Here is a 20,264-nt window from a genome sequence, read left to right as displayed (position 1 = left end):
TTCCGCACTCAACAGTATATTTTTCATGATTTTATTGATGATCATTTAATAGTTCATTCAGTCGTAGCGTGTTTGCCTGTGTAGAATTTGTCTTTCGTCAGTCTTTTCGACTTTTTTACAACTTTTTTTGTGCCATATGTGAACAGCTTCTCGCGAGTCATATTAAGGGTTAACAACAAGTAACATTTAACCCTTAACAGCTTGCACTGAGAAGAGAAAACACGTTCTCTCACACAAAGGCTGAGTGAGGCTTCATGAATCTAAATTACTGTCCACGTTATCTAACAACTGCAAAAGTCTCTTCCAGAGTGGAATAATAATACTATGTCATGATTCGAATGATCGGAATTTGTTTGTTGTGTGAGTGGCTACTAAAAACACGACTGGAGCGAAATGGATTAATACTTATGGATCCTTAGCCATCTTGCGGGGTGTGGACGAGGCGGGTGAGATTAAACATTAAATGACTATATCACATTTTGCACACGCGATGCACGTAATGACCGCGCGCTGTCCCCATCCTGCACCTTACTCCTCCTGCTCATCCAGCTCGTGGCCGAACTGGTGCTGCTCGAACTCGTGGCCACCGTAACCGTGCTCCTGGCCGATATGCTCCGAACCGGCATGGCCCAGATCGTATCCGTGTCCGCCGTGCAGCTTGCTCTCGAACTCGCTGTGGTTCTCCAGCGTCAGCCCGTGGCCATGATGTTGCTCAGTCTCGGGATGGACGATCTGGAGGAGGAGCGTAGAATATGTAGAATAATATATTGGAGCCCTCTTGACGCAGTTTCTTCCCCCAAAAATCCAAACGCCACCCACCTTCAGGTTGTGCTTGAGGCCCGAAATTTCAACCGGATGCTTCAGGAACTGCTGATCCTCCTTCTTCACGTACACCGGCACGGCGTGGAAGTGGTGGAACTTGAAGCTCTGGTGCGACGTCGCATGCTTATGCTCGATGTTGTGATGATGCTCCGTCTCGGACACATCGTCATCATGATCGTGATGATGGATCAGACCGGCATAGCACACGCCCACAAACAGCGTCACGAAGATCTGCGAAAGGGGTAGATCACGTCATGTTAGATTTTCGGGCGAATTTCAACTTCCTCAACACGAGCACGAGAACATTCAACACTGGGAAAACGGTCAACCCCATCACTTCTCACTACTCACAATAGACTTGAACATTTTCGTACGAACGGTTGCTTCCTGCTAAACGGGCACACTATCCGGAAACGGAAACTTGCACAGGCAAACACGAACGGTTTTTCGAACGGGTAACACCACAACGGGATCACAACACTCGAGATAGTCGACACGACTGCACGCGGACGGGTTGCGATGGTTTGTGATGTCTTCGGTGGCTACCGTCGGCGGGCTTTATAGTGGTGTGCCCCTCCTAACGAACTAACGATTCGGTTCGGCCGTGTGTGCCCATGCTAGTAGTGGTGGTGGTGGTGGTTGTGGTGGGAGTGGTTGGGATGGAAAAGTGCACCAAACGGGGCCCAGCGAAAGCGAAAGTGAATGCGTTGGAAATGAGCTCGCGCTCTGGAAATGGTTTGCAAGGGTTAGTGGTAAGAGGCGAGCAAGGGAAAGACAGACGATCCACTAGGTCCTAATGAAGATCTCACGTGATCTTAATGTCCTATCTGTTTGATATTCTATGCTGAAGATACTGAATTTTCAATCTAGTCTTTGAGAATGAATTATTCAGATATCTGAAGTAGATCCTCATGAAGGCTTCACGTGATTTTAATGCCCTACATTCTATATTGAAGATATCGAATCTTTAAAAATAAGAGCTACAACAAAATTTATCGGATATCTTATCAATCTGATATGATCTTCAATAGATCATAAAAATACTTGTGAAATATATTGTTATGATAAACAGAGTTGAATTGAATCGAACATTAATTCTCCAATGTCACAACAACACAGTATACTCCCAAACTACCTCATTAACCAAGAATTACGCCGATCCGCTCTACCCTTACCCTTAGCGTTACCTAATGTGAGGAAAAAAGACCGAGAAATGATCTCCCCTTGCCCAGAGCGCGATTATTATGCTTACAGGAAAATCCTATCACATTACGTCGCAACAAAACAAAATGACTCTAATTGTCGTGGCGCAATGGACAGTGGCAGCAGGCAGCAGGCACTACATTCCAAAGTGTCCTGGTAATGAGATCTCCGGTTTGATGTATCATTTTTACCTTCTCCAATTATGCTGCGCCACAGCGCCACTCCTAAAGCTCGCGAACAGGTCGATCGCTTTTGCAGCGGGAGAAAACAAACACATTATTAGCCCTATTTCAACATCCCTGTGTGTGTGACACAATCTGGCGCCACCACAATGGTTCAGCTTTCGGGGATTTGCTTTCGTTTCAACGTGCCACACAGCTGCGTTGACCGTTTTCGATACGCACCACGCAGAGCTTACGCAAAGGGCAGTAACGCAGCTCATCCATTTTGCTGGAACGGGGCCGATACCGGTACAGCCGCATACTTTCGACCCTATCGTAAAGCGAGACCCTAACCCTTTGGGAAGTTGTCCGTGTCGATCAGTAAATTGATTTCTCATGATCAAGCTTACCCCCCCCTTGAGCGGTTGCGCTGCTCAGCCTGATGCTTACCGGCCAGCCAGTCCGTCGACGACGGAGCGACGGTGATGTCCCGCATGGTCAAGCGAAACGAAGCGAAAAAGGGCCGGCGAAAGCCATTTCACTCTTGATCGCCGGTTTCCATCACGCGTTCCACGCTATCAAATGGCCATCTTTTACTACATCTTTTACTACGCCTAGTCCATGGTCAACCGTGGAGATCATCCTTAACGAGAGATGGCTGGCTCCGACCAGACTCGGTGTCATGTCGCGTCGGGTGGAAGCGGTGGATCTACTTTCTTCTGCCAGGTGCGACAGGTTTACCGTGTTCAGGCTGCCCCGACCGGAAAAGGGAATTCCCCCATCGCAGATGATACAGAAAAACACAATCGTTGGTGATCGGTGCTTACTTCAAGGTGCATGAGAATTCGTTTCGCTAGAATATGTCCAGTTAAAGGTAAAGATCGTGTCTTCAAACTGCTTTGACCTCAGCTGCAACGTAACACAGTTTCAGGCACAAAAAGATGAAGCAAAAAACAAGTTATCGAAACAGGAAGCACGAGTTGCACCAAAACTCGTTCACTCAACAAGCTCTAGAGGGGCGTCGAAGTGGTGGAAGTCGGCAAAAGGAGTGTGTCATAAAGCCGACCGTGTCGAAGAAGTTGGAACGCAAATTGATATCATACCCCGGTCCCGATGGACGATGTTCAGAGAAGTAGTTGGAAACAATTTCTACACTGCTCGTGATGGTTCCTGCTTGCGAAACGATCACGACTTGAATCTTGAACTCATCATCGTACCCTCCCCAATGGGAGAGTGTGTGTGTGTGTAGTCGTTTACACTTCTAATGGGGAGGTTGGCTCCAATTGATCGAAACGTGGTAACGCGTAATGACCGGAAGTTACGCCATGTGACGAGCGTTTATTAATCCTTCCAACGATCATTGGAGAAATTACAGCCAAAGCAGAAGTACCATTATTTGTGTGAAAAGTACTTCTGTTTTGGAAGCTTTCGGTACTATTTTGCAAATTGTACTAGTTCTCCTATAATTGATGCACGAATAAGTGTGCAGAAATGTGCATGCAACCGTTCGCCGCCCTAACAATGCACCAACTCTCACCGTGCCGCAGCACTTGGGGCCGATCAACTTGCAATCATAATCGATGTGCCAATTTTGAGCGATGGAAATAAGCGGGTCGGGCCGAAAGCGACCCCAAAAAAAGGGAAAGAAAATGTATCTCCAACTAAACCCTAAAGAACAACGGGTGCGAAAGGGAAGGTGGAGAGATGATCGTGCGATCGTGATGCACGCGGCAGCGGTAAGCGTAAGGGCGTCCCGATATGATGGGGCGCCTGGGAGAAGCAACGAATGTGCGCACCTTTTTTCCCCCAATTCGCAATTTTCCCGATCCCTCCGACCGTCGCACTGGTACAGGTTTCGGCTAGACAATACACACCGCACTGCACTGCACAAAAGCATTCACGTAATGTGAGTTCACCCGATCGTCGATATGCCATGTGTGTGTGTGTCTTTCTCCCTGAACGCTCGAATTAGCGGTTCGCGGTGATCGCGTCTAATGGCGATGGAAAGATTTAAATGCACTCCAGCACCAGTAATAAAACCATAAATTGTGAGGCGCTAAAACAGTAACAGTAAGCAGCGAGAAATGGGAGGCAAACTTCCCATACGTCACCAGGCAGCAGGCGCAAAGGGAAAGCAGGGAGCGACCCTTTTGCGTAATCGGCGTTCGGCAGCGTGAAGAACGAAGCTGGGAGTTTCTTTCTCTGGAACTCGCGGGTCCCTATTATGTGTCTTTGTTTCTTATGGGGGATGAAATGTAAAAAAAAAACGATCCACAGCTTCAAACTACTGCAAGCGCCACCGCCAGAGTCGGGACAGCTAAATTGACAGAATAAAAGAGAGCTTTTAAAGATGAAATTGATAGCGGTGCGTTAGCGCTATGGAGATATGGTTCAGGTAAACTTGATCTATCCATTCAATTGATCTTTGCCAAGCACCTCACCAACCTGATCTGTTGATCTGCGTTTGCTGGCATAACACAACAAGACACCAGACACCAGTCTACCAGTGCTGCTGGCCCCTGCCGGATCGGATCTTCTAACTCCATTAGCTGCGCTCTATTAAAGTGCATCGCGCAACATGCCGGCGGTTCGACACCAATCGTCATTTGCTGCAACTTGTCGAGAAGGCACGTAGTCGCCAGCCTCAGCGTAGCCTTTTGCCTATTCACAAAACGGTTCGGTTTTATAATTTTATGGTCATCGCATTGCATAAATGATGGTTTGTAGCCGGTGAGAGAGCATTACATGGCGCAGTAATCCACCCACCAAAACTGAGCCACCAAGCAGCAACAGGCCACCATAGACTAGTTATGATGTTTTTGTGGTGATTATGCGAAGGGATTTAGGACGATTTCACGGCTCAACGATCAACCTCAACAAGGCTTCAATTCATTTTGTGGACCAGAGCGCGTTGAACTGGCTGGCGTTTTTCTTTCTTTCCCTTTTCTTGGAGCTTGGAGAGGTTAGAAGTTGCTCTCAGGTGGGAATTAATTCATCGCTACTGCCCCCTGCTGGCTAATGGAAAAGACCGCAAGCTCCTGCTTGCAAGCAATGTGCATCCAACTGCATCGTGCAGCGAGCGGCGAACGTGCGTTCCAGCGTTGTTCCGGCGTTGTTTGGAAAGGGCTCGGCAGACGAAAGCATCGGCACTGTGAGGGCCGTGAGTGTGGTCATAAGGCGATTGAAATGCAGTTGATTTATTATGCACACCGCAGTTTAATTGTTCCCCGAGTTGTTTTGCATCTTTTGGGCCTCCCTGCGGGAAGAGTGGCTGTCCATGCAAAGGCTCGCGTGATACACGCACCCCAAGCTTATTTTTCTGTACTCGACTAGCTTGGCACAAACAAAAGGAAGGGACAAACCATTTTCCCCCCATCCCATTTTCAAAAAGGCTACTTCTTTGGTGCCTTTAGAAATAGTGTGTGGCGCTATCTTGATCGCTTAAGCTTTGTTGTGTTTAATTATAAGCATTGCTCGGTCATGTTTCGCTCTGTTCTGTTCCCCCTCGCTACAGCGGTGGGTTATTTGTGCTACAATTTATGCGCGTGTTCGCCACTTTCCATTTTATTTGAATAAAGTTTAATTTGTTTATAATTTTCCTTGAGCTATTACATGCTTTGCTAAATTTTGCTCATTAAATGCGTTCTTTTTTCCCCTCTCCTTTTCTTATTGCTTTACACGCGTGTGTTGCTTTGTTTCTCATTTTACATTTCTTTTGTCTCTGTTTTTTGTATTTTCCCTTCAAAAAGTGGTTATCTTAATTACAAAAATATCAGATCACTTACTACCTTTAATCACCGCATTGTGTAACGGCTTCCAACCAGTCCAATTAGAAGTGCGCCATAAAAACTCATCATGGAACAACAAACGAAGAAAAAAAACAACACAAACAAACAATGTCATTTCACATGCACTAGTGCCTAGCGCCTCCCCTCCCCCTCCCCTCAATTCCCTGAGCGAACGGTAATTAATTAAAAGTAAAAAAAAAACCCTAACCCACCGCATCAAAAGCGGCGCAACCGCGGGGCATGATGCCGCGCATGCTTCCATACCAACATGTGCTCGCTAGTGGCGCGCGCGCACGTGGTCCCTCTTCGTTGGACGGTTTTTGTTTTTTTGCGGAAAACGCCATTTATCGATCCGATCCGAAGCGAAGCCAGCCCAGCAAGACAGCCGGAAGTCGGAAGCTTAACGTATCGTCTGTGTGCTTGTGTGTGTGTGGCTCAACTAGTTATGCACAGCGTGCGCACACAAGAGACGAAACACCAACAGAGAGGAGGACGATTTTGGTTCCGTGCAGCTGGGAAGCGAAACGATAATCGTGTTTTGTACGGTTGGAAAGCAAAGAAAAAAAGGTCACAAATTGCATCTCCAACTGCAACTGCACTGCACACACACACACAAGGGACGCGTGAAACGTGCGCAAACAACGCGCCTGCCGCGGGATAGGATTACGCAACGAAATGTCAAGTTCAATGAGCGTCCAAGCGTGACGCGTGGCCTCCTGGGTTTCCGCGGGCAGGACACCGGGTGTTGAAGTCTCGCCTCGCCACCTGAGAACGCGATCCCGCGCGCTAGATGCAAGTTTGTTGCGCACGCTTGGTGCGTGAATGCTGCCGCAGCCGTTTCGAGAGGAAAGTGAAAATGCGCAACAAGTGTGTGCGCCTACCCCGTAAATGGGAAAGGGAGCACCGATGCAGGAAGCACTGGCAAAAGCTGTGGGAGTAGTTGGGAAGATTAGTGTAGGAGGTCGGTGGCTAGGAGCAGCCACACTGACAGGATATTGACACTGGATTGACATGGAAAAATGGGCACGCTGTCGGCAGGGCTGGCCGCCTTTATGGACAGGGCATCTCAACGAGCTGCGAAAGTGCGACCGAGCGCGCGCTTTGGACATAATTTATGTTGGTCAGGTTGGAGCGAAACCGGGAAAGAAAGTGTCACGACGTTGTGGAAGCGTGTGCAATTTTCCTACGCACGGATTTTGGCACATCTATATGCCAGGTGTGCAATTGCATATGGTTGATGTGTGTTGCATTAAAATAGGGATTTGGGAGCGAGATTTAAATTTAAATTAAATCCAATAGAAATCGGAAAAATAGCGTAAAATCAAACTATAGTAAAAACCAAAAACATATTCCTTTCCTTTTATGCACGCAGCATGAATGATATTTGACGTCGTTCTCGTTTAGCTTACATAAAGCTTGCATGCTGTGTACAGGCCGATCACTGCCTTTAGCACTTCCCGAGGGCATCAAAATTGGAGCTCGTAAAGCCCCAAAAACAAAAACCCAAAATCCTCAACCGCACAAGCCTCCTCTAAATTAAGGCCAATCGCGCGTGGCTCAAATCGAACGTAAAAAAAACGATCGATGAAAGCAAAAGAAACAAAACTGTGTCATTCAGCCGTCCACCCTTATCCGCCACATCCGGTTTTCGCGTATGCATAATCTGCCAATTTTATGCTCCGGGGCATATGATCCAATTTTTTTGTGTGGGATCGGAAAACCCACCTAAGCCCTCGGGATGTATCACAAATCTTTTCAGGCATCACGTGTGGCTGTTGTTTGTTTCGGCGAGGCGATGCTGTCTTTCATAATTTCTCGCGTCCCAATATATCTGCGTCCCACCGAATGCACCCACCACGGACGATGGCGATGGTTTTTTGCATTGCATAAGCGCACAGGAAACGCGTTTCTTAACCGGCGTTTAGCTTGGCGTCATTTCTCCACGGCTTTGCTGTCACCCCGCTTAGATGCAGTACCGGGGGTTTTACTTTCATTTCTCATGTTTTCTGGTGCACTTTTTTTTGCTATGCATTTCTCTGCTCGCTCTCTCGTTGCAATCCGCAGCCCGCTTTGTGGCGCGGCGGGATGCATTTTAATATCATCAGACACAGAAGTCCGTACTGGTGGACACCGCAGTGCCTGGCGGGAAACGTGCTCGATTAAAGGACGATTAAAGTGTGGGAAAGTTATGCGTTTTGATTAGAAATATTAAGATTCAGGTACGATTGGTTTGCGGATGTGATATGACTCCTGACTTATATGAAAAATTATAATACTGCAGCACAAAATAGTCTAATCCATTAATGTGTATAAGTTTATTCATAATTACCACGTTTATTATATTTATTTTACATTGTTTTACCCACTTTTCCAGTTTGCAACCAGAAGCATCGCGAAAACACACTCATTGAGCACATTGATTAGGGTAAGCAACTGTAGTGAAAATATTTTAATAAAAACGTACAAATTACACTCATTTCTAACATTACAATAAGTGTTAAACACAGAATAATTTGAAAAAAATCTTTAATTAAGAAAATGAAAGCAACAAACTCATTTAGATGACATTCACTGATTGCGATCTAAAGCATGCGAACATGACTTGCGTGCAAGATGAACGAACTCGTAAGCTCGCGATGGTCAGAGCTTTTTTGATTTCGAATAAAGCTCCTTTTTGGCGGTTAAGTGTGCAGTATTATTTAAAAAAAAACGTGCCAAGTATTGTCGTTTTTTTTATAAAATCAATTTGTTTTCTTTACAGTTAATAATTACTTTCATATGTTAAACATGTCCGCAAACATCTTTTCTTAATCTCTGATCGTAAATGGTCATAACCTGAGGAATGAGTCTTTGTTTCTCTTTCGAACACGTGATCAGGCCTGGCAAACCTGTTTGCTGTGATTTAGTATTTTATAGTTTTAATTTTTTATAATTGGATTTTAAAAAATTACCTACTGCTTTAATACTTTGAACCTCTCACATAGTGTGCTGTCATAATTTCTTTAAAATTGCATAGGTTTTGAATCTCACTGAGCTTTCTCACCCCCATTGCATCTTTCAAGTGCTGGATTGTGCCGGTGTATGGATAATCCACAGGAAATCAGTACACCCCACATCCATCTACGGATGATTTGCTCTAGTTAATAAACCACCCAGCCGGCGGGCTTATCATAAATAATTAATTAATGCAAACGTTTCACGATAAAAACTACAGCGCAAAAAATGCCCACCACACACACTACCTGCGATGCAGACGATTAACTTGTAATGTTCGCACGGGGTACAGTGTGTGCGCAAGAATAAGTGAGCGAGAGAGAGTGAGAAATATATAACAACAACTCATCACAAGCATGTTCCGGTAGTAAAACTAACACTCGGCTGAAAACCAACCAAAAGGAAAGATGGAAAAACAACACCACACGGGAATCTAACAGAAAATCAAACACAACGAAACTAAGCCGTTCGTGCGTCAAAAGCGTCTAATCGCGAGACGTTTATTACCCGCCAGACCACTGCCCACGATAACGTCCAATGGGAAGAAAGCGTAGAAAACGATCGCCATGCATGTTGTTTTGTTGGCTTGGTGGAGAGGAAAAAAGCGAAACCTAAACAAGTGCACACACGAATGCATAAACAGACAGGCTGCACATACGCACCCGCGATCGTTCATGGTTTATGTGTGTGGGTAAATGAGAGAGAGAAGGCGGTGGTGGAATTTTTCAACCCTTCGTTCGCTTTCCGTGTGCTACACTGGGCATTAGATTTAATTGAAATCTTACCTCACAATCGCTACAAAGGGTAATTTTTCATTTTTCCCTTTTGTCGCCCTAATGAAGGCATCAACTGTGGTGATCATCGTTGGTCAGTGACGGTGGAGAGATAATTAATGTTGAATGTTTCACTTTCATGCTGCCAGCGAACGCTAGTCACTTTCGGGGAAAAGTACAAAAGAGGGTTCAAGTTCAACACGCTCTCGCGCCCTTGTGCAAACACAACACGGGTCAAGCGCACTGCCGCATATATCACACGCTCCTTATCGCCATCAAGATCACGCTTTGTTGGGCACGGAGCGGTCTTCTTGCTACTCTTTTTTTACTTTCGCTGTCTAGGGAATCCACTACTTCACACGAAAAGATGAACTGCGATCATTAGCATAAGAGATCTGATTTCGATCCAATATATCATACTTTTATTTACTTACTACCTAACATCTATAGTGAGCTACAGTGAGTACGTCGGGCTGTCTTTATGCTCTATAAAGAACAGCCACTATCCAGGATGATTAGCAGGATGAACTTACGAGTAAAAAATAAATTAATTTCCCTATCGACTACATAAAAGAAGAAACGGAAGCTGATAGAACAACATCCAGTGCAACTGGTCTGGTGAAGCGTCAATGCAAAGCATGCAATGTCTCTAAATACTTTCATTTCATCACCTAAACTGTGGACGACCACTGCCCTTTCGGCACCTTTCAGCAGACTGCCATTAGCCATCATGCTAATACTATACTGCTGTCAGGGTCAGCTTCCCACGTTAAAAGCATTATTGAACGCTCACGAGATGTTTTTCAACAACTGTCATATACTTCTGACTGCTGTACTGTTGAAAAACATCTCGCGAGCGTTGAATAATGCTTTTAACGTTGGAAACTGGCTCAGAAAACAGTGTAAGTACATGATCACAGCGCATTGGGAGCCTTCGTAGTTAGGATGGTTCTATCTGACTTTGGTATTGATGGTGGTGCTGTTAGGGTTCGAGCTACGCCCTCTCCTCAACCCTTTACTACTGGTGGCGGTGGCCGCAGACTGGTGTCGATCTTGACCGGCTTGGAGGGTCCGGTCGTTGGTTTGACTGTGGTCGGTTTCCAGTCACTGGTGGCCGCCTTCTTGCTCATGATCGGGTTCTGCTTCAGCAGCCCCTGGAACAGTTGCCCGTTCGGGTTGAGGTATAGCTCCGGGTTGAACTCTCTGTTGGGACGGATAAACTGCTGCTGCTGTTGATGCTGTTGTTGTTGCACAAAGTGTTGTTGCTGCTGTTGGTGTTGCTGTTGTTGTTGCTGCTGTTGGAATTGTTGTTGGATTTGCTGTTGGAACTGCTGTTGTTGTTGCTGCGGCTGCTGCTGCTGTTGCATCTGCTGATGATGGTGATGGTTCTGTACCGCCATCGGGCGGCTGTTGCCTACAATACCGTTCTGGTTCTGGTTGCCATTGCCATGGTTTAGATTGTTATTCCCATTACCGTGGTTGAAGTGGTTCCCGTTCACCAGCAGGTTCGGTGCTCGGGGCGACTCGGCCCACGCAGCATAGTTCATCGAGCCGCTGGTCGCCGCATCACCGACACTACCGGACGCTCCCTTCGGTTTGACGTTCTTCGGGAACTTGATCTTGAAGTTGCTCGCATCGAAGTTGGCATTGTACTTGTAGTTGTTCACCTCCGATGGGGGATGCTGGTAGGTTGGTATGTGCGAGGAAAACACCTGCGTCGGGCTAGCCATCGTCGGCAGTGACATCCAGTTGGAACCCTTCAGCTTGAGCGTCGGTTCTTTGTGCGTGTGTTGCTGCTGTTGCTGCTGTTCCGCTTGTGCCTGTGCGAGACCTCCCAGCATGTATCTGAAAAGTGAAGAACACAGAATATCGATAAGAAGTTCAAATTCCCATCCCTTTTATATTCTCTTACCTGAGCGTGTTAATGTCAATGTTGTACGGGTTCGTTATCGGAATACCGTTGATGATCTGGATCGGTGCATCTAGCGCTTCGGGCGCAATCTTGTTGTTTTCATCCTCACCCGCATGCATCCCCTTCCCATGCCCTCCCATACCCCCATTGCCGAAGCTGATCGAAGCACCAACGTTCGCCGACCCGGCCTTGATCGAACCAAAGTTATTGGACGCATGGTCCAGATACGAACCCTTCAAGTTCGGCCGCAATCCCTGCAGACCTCCCTCCTTAGCGTTTAGCATCGAGTTGATGTCGTGATGCGACTGCTGGTTGAAATGGAGCTTCGTCTTAGGCGAAGCGCCCCCGTTGGACCCTCCGTAGCTGTGGCTATCCTTCGGTGACGGCGATCCATGATCCAGCGTGGACCCGTGCAGGTACGACTGGCCCACGTCGATGGCGGACAGGTCCGGCTTCACCAGCGGCTTGTTACCCTTCACCGTCAAATCCACGTTGCTGCTGAGCGTGTCCTGCATGCTTTCGATCGCTACCTTCAGCGGCTTGCCCGCCGTGTACGTGTTCTTGCCGAGCTTCACATTCTGGGGCGCGGCCGGTGTCGGTTTGTACGTCGACGAGCTCGGCACCGACTTCATCGGCTTGTAGTGGCTCGGGCTCGGTGGCACGTTCGCACGCATCGCCCCGTTCAGCGCGGGGAACTTTTGCTTCGGGAAGCCTCCATTTCCATTGCCGAGCAGTGCGGCCAGATCGATCTCCTCGAACGCTTTCTGGGTGTCGTCCGAGTCGCGGGACGCAATCTGCGGCAGACGGCCCTCCTCCTGCAGCTGGCGCATGTACCGCAGGACGGCGTTCTGTACGTGGCGCATGTACTCCTGCTTGGTGATCTCGAGCGGGCGCGAATTCTTCGCATCCGGATCGACTACTTTCAGCGTGGTTTCGCTGCCAGCGCCCATACTGTCGCGCAGTGGCCGCTGGTACGATGGGTGCGCAATGTTTGGCCGATAGTTGAACTTACCGTAGTTGGGGTTGACGTAGTGGTGCTGAATATCGTCGTCCGAATCTTCGATCGTTTCCTCGTGGTGGTAGTTGTAGTGTTCGTGCGTTACCTCCGGCTCTTCCGACTCCTTCTCGCTGTAGTGGTAGTGTATCTCTTGCTTAGGCACAACTGGAGTTGGCGGTGGCTGCGGGACATGCGGACGGGACGGCTTCTTTTCCTTGTCCTCGATGTGGTACAGCACAAAGTATTGGTGCTTTTTCGACGGTTCCGCACTCATGTCCATGTCCTGGGCCGGTGCCGGTCCCTGTGGTTCCCGCACGGGCATGGACCCTGGTCCGAGCTTTAGCATCATGCCCGGTCCGGGCATTCGTCCACCCATCATGCCCTGACCCGGCATAAACACGGCATTCTTCTTGGACGCCTTCGACGGATCCTCCTCCAGCTCGACCGCCTCGTTCGTGTAGTAGAACTCGTCGTCCCCTCCGGGCAGTTCGCTCTTCTTGTCCATCGGAGGCTGCACACCGATCATTGGCTCGAATCCGCCCTCCATGTCGTCCGACGACCGGTGGGTCGACTTGTAGATCGTTACCGTTTTGATCGGTTTGTGCGGCACCTTGGGGAATACGAGCGGTTTCAGCTTCTTCTTGTCCCGCACGATGTACTCGATCGGTTCGTGGTGCTTGGCAGTGGACGATTTGGCTGCATCCTTCATCAGCGCCTTCAGTCCCGCATCCGAAGCAGACCCAAGATAAAACTCCCCGTCGGCGACCGCATGCAAACTGTCCCAGTTGTACTTCATCGCAAAGTCCTCCGCCAGCTTGGTGGAGTAGTTGCTGCTGAGGAAAGACGCATCGTCCGAGGTGATGCGGAACTCCTGCGGTATCTTGGCTGGGTCGTCTCCGAGCCTGATCTCAGTGCCGTTGGGGAGTACATAGTACGTCGTCACCTCGGAATCGGTGTAGTACTCCGTCTTGGTAGCGTCACTCGGCGAAGCGTTCAACCCGACCGACGTGGTAAGGTTTTGGATCGGTTTACCGGCGGTGGACGCAAAGCTCGGTTCCGAAACGGCCGGCTTCATGAAGATCGTGGTGCTGAGCGTTTTGAACGGCTGCTCGGACGGGTGAATGCTGGCGTACGTCTTCGGCTCCTGGAACTTGGAGAACGATTTGGGCGTTTCCTTCATGTGCGGGAACTCGTACAGCGTGTCGGACGCTGGTGGTGCAGCGCTGCCCGTCCCATACTTGGTGTACGGAGTTGGCGATGCGGAGAACATCTTCGGGTAGTCCTGCGACACACCGACACTGAACGATTCCGGCGTAGACGAGGGCACGTAGCTGGCGAAGGTCTCGGCCGGCGCCACCTGGCCCTGCTTGTAGCTGTACGGTGTGCTGGCATCGGATTGTGCCTCTCCAATCTTTGCTGGAATGTACTTCGGGAACGAGGCCGGCGAGGATGAGATCTTCTGGAATCCATGCCCGACGCTAGACACTTCCGGCGTAGGACTGGGGCGATACTTGTACGGATCGTAGGTCGGTTTCTCGCGCTGCGAGCTGGTAGATTGCAGCGTTGGATAGCTGGTCACCTTGGAGTAGCTCGGTGCGGGCGAAGGTTTCGGAAGGTCGGCGTACTTGTGCTTCGCAGGTCGCGCCGTTGCCAGCTTCAAGAAGTCGGGTGACACCGCCTCGGGCAGATGCTTGTCGGAGGGTTCGTAGTGTTTGGAGCCGTGGTACGAAATCGTGCTCACTTCCGGCTGCTTCTTGGGCGGATCTACGTGGTGCGACTTGGCAGGATGGTAAATGTACGTTTCCTTCACCTGCACCGGCGGGCTTGGATCGAGCTCGTAGTTAATCGGCGCTGCTGGCTTGAACGTATCGACGTGGTGCGATTTCACCGGCTTGTATCGATACGGTTCCTCGGAAGGCATCGGTTCCGGTTCCATCTGCACCTGCGTGATCGTTTCGATCGGATGGTAGCTCTTGGGAGGGTAGTACTGCGGCTCCTCGGTAGGCTGTGGTTTGTGCTTCTTTTCAGGTCGCGGCGTCTCGTAGCCATGGTGATGATGGTGATGGTGCTGATGCTCCTGCTCGAGCTGTTGATGGTACTGGTGCTGCTGCTGTTGGTGCTGCTGCTGTTGCTGCTGCTGCTGTTGCTGCTGTTTGAGGAAATTTTCCTCCACTTCCTTCTCGTACTTCACGTGCGGGTTGGTCACCTCGGAAACGAAGTGTTGTTTCTTCTCCGGCTGGTAGCTGGGCGTGTGGTCCTCCTCAACCACAAAACCTTTTGTCGGGCGATAGCGTCCCAGCTCTACCGGGACCTGTGCTTGTGGCTTTGGTTTGGGAGTTTTCGGCAGATACTCCCGATGCTCTTCTTCGCGCGGATATTTCGGTCCCTTTGGCTGGTACTCTCGGTGCTCTTCTTCCCGCGGATGTTTCGCCGGTTTGGCACGGTACACCTCGAGCGGTGGTCGTACCTTGTGAACGGTCAGTATCGAACTGCTGCTCTGCGTGTCACTGTTGGGGGTGAACTTGTGGAACTCCTGGTAGCTGCTGCCGGACTCGTGGTGCGTAGCGTAGCTACTGCTCCCGAACGTTGACTCATCCGGCCGTACAGCCTGCACGTACACACTGGAAGCGGCCGTATCCTGCTGCTTGATAGGTGTAGCCTTCCCGCCTGCCGGCAGATGGGCCGTTTTTGCTACCGTCTCCGGTTTCGGTGCTGCCTGCACCTTCATCTCTTTGGGCCGATAGCCCATCGTTGGCAACGGTGCAGGCTGCTCGTGCTCGATCGCCACGTACGGCGTGACCGTGTGTACCAGCATCGGTTGGGTAGTTTTCGGCTTAATGTGTTTTGGCCGGTAGGTGGGCATGACGGACGGTTTTGGCGCAGGAGCCACGGTGGTGGCCGGTTTCGTCGGAACAGGTTTGCTGTGGTAGATGATGTGCGGCTGCGGTGCTTCCCGCTCCGGTGGCGCCTTGCTCGGGCCGAAGTGATCGTACTTGACCGTGGTGAACTCAACAAACGAGCTGGCCGGCAGCGGGGTAGTACCGCCGTTCGCCGGACCGTTCTGCATGTACTGCTTGCGCAGACGCAGCGCCTCGTGCACAAAGTCCTGCGGAGTTTGGTCGTCCGACGGGCCACGGTCCGACGTGCGATCGGTTGCCGCCCGATCATCGTGGATGATGACTTCGTCGTCCGGCGCGATGTTGATCACGTACTGGGACTCCTTACCATTTTCTGTGCCGTGCGGAGAGTGGAGGTCAGTTTCCAGGTGGGAAATTTTGGAAATTCGGCTCGCTACTCACCAGTAGTTTTGGCGATGATACGGTTCGATGTCCAGGGTGAAATTGCAGAAGCAGATGCTATTTGATCCACATAGTAAACCTGTTCTGACCGCTCGTCCTCGTGTCGTCTATTTTTCTTCTTGTGCTTTCCGCTTTCACCGCTGGCCGCGCATAGAAGCACCTGTTTTGGGGTTGTGATTGCATCGTCAGCACGAATTGCGTTTCACCACAGTTGCCAATAAATAAATGAAAAATAAAAGAACATCCAATCAGTAATCTTCACTATGAAACACCTTCAAAATTACACTCGTAGTTCAATGTCAATTTTAAACTAGTGCATTGTTCACTGTAGAATTGTTTACATGTCTTTATGATATGGTGTCACGTTCATCACTTCACAATAACTCTTTGTCAGTAAACTTCAGTATTTCATTTGCAATGCAAAGTTATGTTTTCTCACAAAGGATTCTTTTCCCCCTAACTAATTCACAAAGTCCTTTTTTCCATTTTACACCATATTCCGCTCCCAAGAAACACACAAACACACTGATAACTTACGGCAAGGCTTATCAACAGCAGTGCACGTGCATGGAACCTCATCGTAACGCGCCACGGTTGCCGAGCTGATACTGACTGTGCACAAACCGTGGCCACGCGCGTTTTATATAAACTCTGTCGAAATCCGTCCCTAGACTATAGGATGTGCACCTGCAAAAGTTTCCTCCCGTGCGGCCAGTACCGGGGATTGGTTCGCTCGCTCTCCCTCACGAGGGCCGCCCAATTTTTGCCGCAAAAGAAAAGGAAGAGCAAAACTGTGCAGTGAAAAAGAAATCGCACCACTTATACACCACGCGGCGCAAACTTTAACGCCAGACTGCGCCCGAGAAGAAAAGTCTTTGGCATCTCGGGCGTTTGTTAGCACCCCATTGTTGCGGGCCGCCCACACTCCTCCTATACCTTCCCTTTCGCCCGCTAAAGGGTAGTGACTGCTCTGCATAGTCGTACAAACTAATCCTACCTGCCTTTTTGTTTTTCCTTCACCCCTCATCCATCGCACTCACGCAGGGGGGGAGGTGCAGATTTTCCTTTCAGGTGGAAAACCTTGCTTTGGGACGGAGGCGGGGTGAGTTTTTTTTGCCTCTCATCACACGGCAGACGGACGGTTGGCGTTTGGACAGGATTAACAATCTCGGGGCATGCGACTCAGACGAAGCGCTAGCTAGCTAGCTTTGCTTGGACGTTGGTGCGCACAACACCCCCCAGCGATTCCGATTTATAGCCCATGCAATAGGGCAATGGTACGGGTGCATCGTGTGATCGTGTGTTTAGAGGTTGTTGCATTGGGTTTGTTTGCCCCTTGGCGAGTGAGATTTCACACCGCGGCCACGGAATGTCCTTTCGGGCGGAGATATGACGTTGTTGGTAAGGGCTTCATTTAGGTGAGTTGCCGATGGCTCTTTTATGATGGTTGGAGCTTTCGATTGGACAACATTAACATATTTTCTCTGATTATTTGTATTCGATTCCAACTGCAAAGCATGAACCAAGGATTGATTAATAGGGATTAATAGGGAATGTACAATGTTCCAATAAGCATAGCGTGCTGTATAGATTGCATACTTTGCGGCGGATTTCTCAATGCAGGTTTTCACTGTGTTATCACCTTATTGATATTTTAATTTTGAATCAAAAGATCATTAAATAGATTGTAAACGAACATTTGCTCATTGGTGGTCATTTGCTGATTGGTGGAGTTCATTGCTGACGACACAAATTCTTTATTTTTGTGCCAATGATGACTCACTACAGTCATTTTTTTTTTGAAGTTTCAGTTATTCCCGTGCTTGGAAAACAAAGCAAAAAAGTTAAACTCTCTTCGATAAAAGTTGATATTAATTGTGTGATACGAACGATAGCCCTTCGCTTATCACAGTGAAAACATTGTAAAAATAACTGAACCTGCGCTCTGCTTGCAACTTAATCTACTTAGACACAGCTCATAAATTACGCAATTGCCCATTGCCGGATTTCTCGATGATCGATCGATGTAGCACGACCCGTGCCGTACCCCGCACACAACATTACCTAGACATTACCGATGCGGCCATCTATCTCTTGATTAGCGCGACTGCTAATGATCATCCATCCAGCCAAACGGCCACCACAGTAACCAATCGTTCGGAAAGGGAAGTGAGCGAACGTTTGCAAACCATCGTATCAATACACCCAGAGTAAATCACCCTTTCACGGGGATAGGCATAATAGGGCCCGCTCACACAAAGTGACCGACCATCATCGCGGCTTCCGTTTGAAAAGATTTGAAGCTTTTGTGCCGAACGAACGAGTGCTCGCGCGGGTGTGTTCGATTAAACAGGTGATTTTACTTTTATGCTGCATAGACACACGGAGGATCGGTGGTTTGAAACGGCATGAACGGTCTATTAAAGGTAAAACTCTATTGGCAAAGAAAGTGCATTGGCATTGTTCGCGTGCTGCTCGGGAGGGCATGCGCGTGAGTGCGTGAGTGTGTGGCGTGTCCGTGCAATCGGCTGCACCGTCGAACGAGCCCAAGTGCCCATCCTGTCAGATGAGCAGATCCCTTAATGGTGCTTTCCTTTCCTGCACGTGCTGTTATGGGTCCTCTTCGTTGTCGCGTCATTAATAATAATGATCGAGCGGTTGAAGTGATGCTAGAAACTTGCCTGAGTCTTGATCATCCAATTTCAGCTTAACAAATTAAAAGTTTATGGGCTTAGCAAATAGAAACAAAAAGCTAACAATGCAAGCGATTGTGATGAGTAATCACTTGTTTAGCGCATCGACCAATTTATTTACTATTTATTTTATGACTCATTTCCTTTTTCGTACAAGCTTGATGGTAAAACACAAATGAACACATATGTTTAAATTAAACTTTATAGCTCACACGTTATTTACAACTTTCTTTATCGCATCCCAATTACTTTATTGAGCAAGCGGTCACTTTAATTGAAGTCAAGTTCACGCAAAAAAACAAAACCAAACGAACAACGATAAATAATAAAATCATGTTCCATGCCCTAATGAGCTAATCTAAGCCCTGCCACAAACGCATAATGCACAACTGCATCGCCCGAACAAGCTGCCAGTATGTAAAACGCTTCCCCACAGCAGACTTACGTTACTTTTTTTATCTGTTTCTTACTCTTTCCCTGACGTGGCTTCTTCATTTTCATTCACGCGCAGACGGCCGATGAGGTTAGTGAACGTTGGTTTCAGTTTTTAGCGAACCATCCGCCCGAGTATGTTGTTTCACTTTCACGTGGAAAATGGCCGGACTTTGCAAGGTGCATGCTGTGGTGTTTGTTATGCTGTTTTTTTTTTCTTTCATTACCAATAAAGAATTTTAATATTTTAAATGGAACGCATTTGCTTTGTCCAATAGAGTATGGTTTGCGGTGTGCGTGTTGCTTAAAGTGTTGCAATTATGCATGCCTATTTGAGGGAGTCTAAGAGAGAGAGAAAAAACAAGTGAAATGGAACGATTATGAATTTTATGAAAAGCTAAATTCATTATTCCTTTATTGGTTTGACAAAGAGTAACAAAAACATTCTTATCAATCCGCTACTTTTTCTTTCAATATCCTCTTTTTTCTTAGAGATGCATCGCAGATTGCATACCTTGTGAGCAGGGTGCAAAATGTACATGTATGCAATCTGCACGACACCTGAAAACATCAGATTTTCTTCGTACAGATTCATACCTTTCATTTTCATTTCATTTGAAATATCTTCCTTTCTTTTGTCATTAACGCAGTCATGCCGATCTGTTTCCTCTATGACGATTTTCTCTCGGTCGAGCTCGTTGCGCTAGCATGGCATGGTCAGGTTGTCTACCTCCAATCTCAGCCAGGTTGGCTTCGTTCGAATCTTACAGGAATCTCAGGCAAGGTGACGGACTCTCCTCTCTGCTCTTCAACATCGCTTCAACAACGACAACTGGCGGTGACGAAGGCTGGCAGGATACGATGGTGGGCAATGTCATGAGGATGCGGGACTCATGCCCCACCAAGATAGTGTTCGACAGCGATTCCCAGTTTGGCATAAGGCGCAGGGGAGCACAGCGAACTCGATGGCTGGATCAGGTGCAGCGAGACCTGTCGGAGATGTCTACATGGATGGGAGGCTGCAGCCAGGGGCCGAGCATCCTTGAGAATTATTGTTGACCGGACCATGTAACATCGACGAGCTCTATCGTGAGCAGGCCAACAAAAGAGAACTGCGGGATGCTGGCCTTTGCCACATACCTACTTGGTATATGAGTTCATAAATAAAACAATAAAAATAACCAGCTATG

At 48.4% G+C, this 20,264-nt stretch overlaps 2 protein-coding genes across 2 annotated transcripts; both read right to left on the bottom strand.

Annotated features, from left to right (window-relative positions):
• Positions 1-17: 17 nt before the first annotated feature.
• LOC120896692 (histidine-rich glycoprotein) lies at positions 18-1,346 on the bottom strand. The gene is made up of 3 exons (XM_040301019.1): positions 1,174-1,346; positions 820-1,053; positions 18-732 (listed from the first exon to the last, which is right to left on the bottom strand). The coding sequence occupies exons 1-3, from the start codon at positions 1,186-1,188 to the stop codon at positions 529-531; spliced, it is 453 nt and encodes a 150-aa protein (XP_040156953.1). The 5' UTR covers positions 1,189-1,346; the 3' UTR covers positions 18-528.
• Positions 1,347-10,183: 8,837 nt separating this feature from the next.
• On the bottom strand, positions 10,184-16,545 carry LOC120897773. The gene is made up of 4 exons (XM_040302860.1): positions 16,487-16,545; positions 15,950-16,109; positions 11,654-15,881; positions 10,184-11,586 (listed from the first exon to the last, which is right to left on the bottom strand). The coding sequence occupies exons 1-4, from the start codon at positions 16,526-16,528 to the stop codon at positions 10,749-10,751; spliced, it is 5,268 nt and encodes a 1,755-aa protein (XP_040158794.1). The 5' UTR covers positions 16,529-16,545; the 3' UTR covers positions 10,184-10,748.
• Between the last annotated feature and the right edge of the window lie 3,719 nt (positions 16,546-20,264).

This window comes from Anopheles arabiensis, chromosome 2 (genome assembly GCF_016920715.1).
Source record: "Anopheles arabiensis isolate DONGOLA chromosome 2, AaraD3, whole genome shotgun sequence".
Lineage (NCBI taxonomy): Eukaryota > Metazoa > Arthropoda > Insecta > Diptera > Culicidae > Anopheles > Anopheles arabiensis.
Note: the sequence above shows the minus strand (reverse complement) of the source record. Positions and strands in the feature narration are given on the sequence as shown.

What these genes read in the sequence shown, in the direction of transcription:
- LOC120896692 (XM_040301019.1), bottom strand. An exon ending in GCCTCAAGCACAACCTGAAG is followed by an intron (nt 733 to 819) that starts GTGGGTGGCGTT and finishes CTCCTCCTCCAG; the next exon opens with ATCGTCCATCCCGAGACTGA.
- LOC120897773 (XM_040302860.1), bottom strand. Translation starts at nt 16,528, where the DNA reads ATGAGGTTCCATGCACGTGCACTGCTGTTGATAAGCCTTGCC. An exon ending in TGCTGTTGATAAGCCTTGCC is followed by an intron (nt 16,110 to 16,486) that starts GTAAGTTATCAG and finishes ACCCCAAAACAG; the next exon opens with GTGCTTCTATGCGCGGCCAG. An exon ending in ATTGACATTAACACGCTCAG is followed by an intron (nt 11,587 to 11,653) that starts GTAAGAGAATAT and finishes TTCACTTTTCAG; the next exon opens with ATACATGCTGGGAGGTCTCG.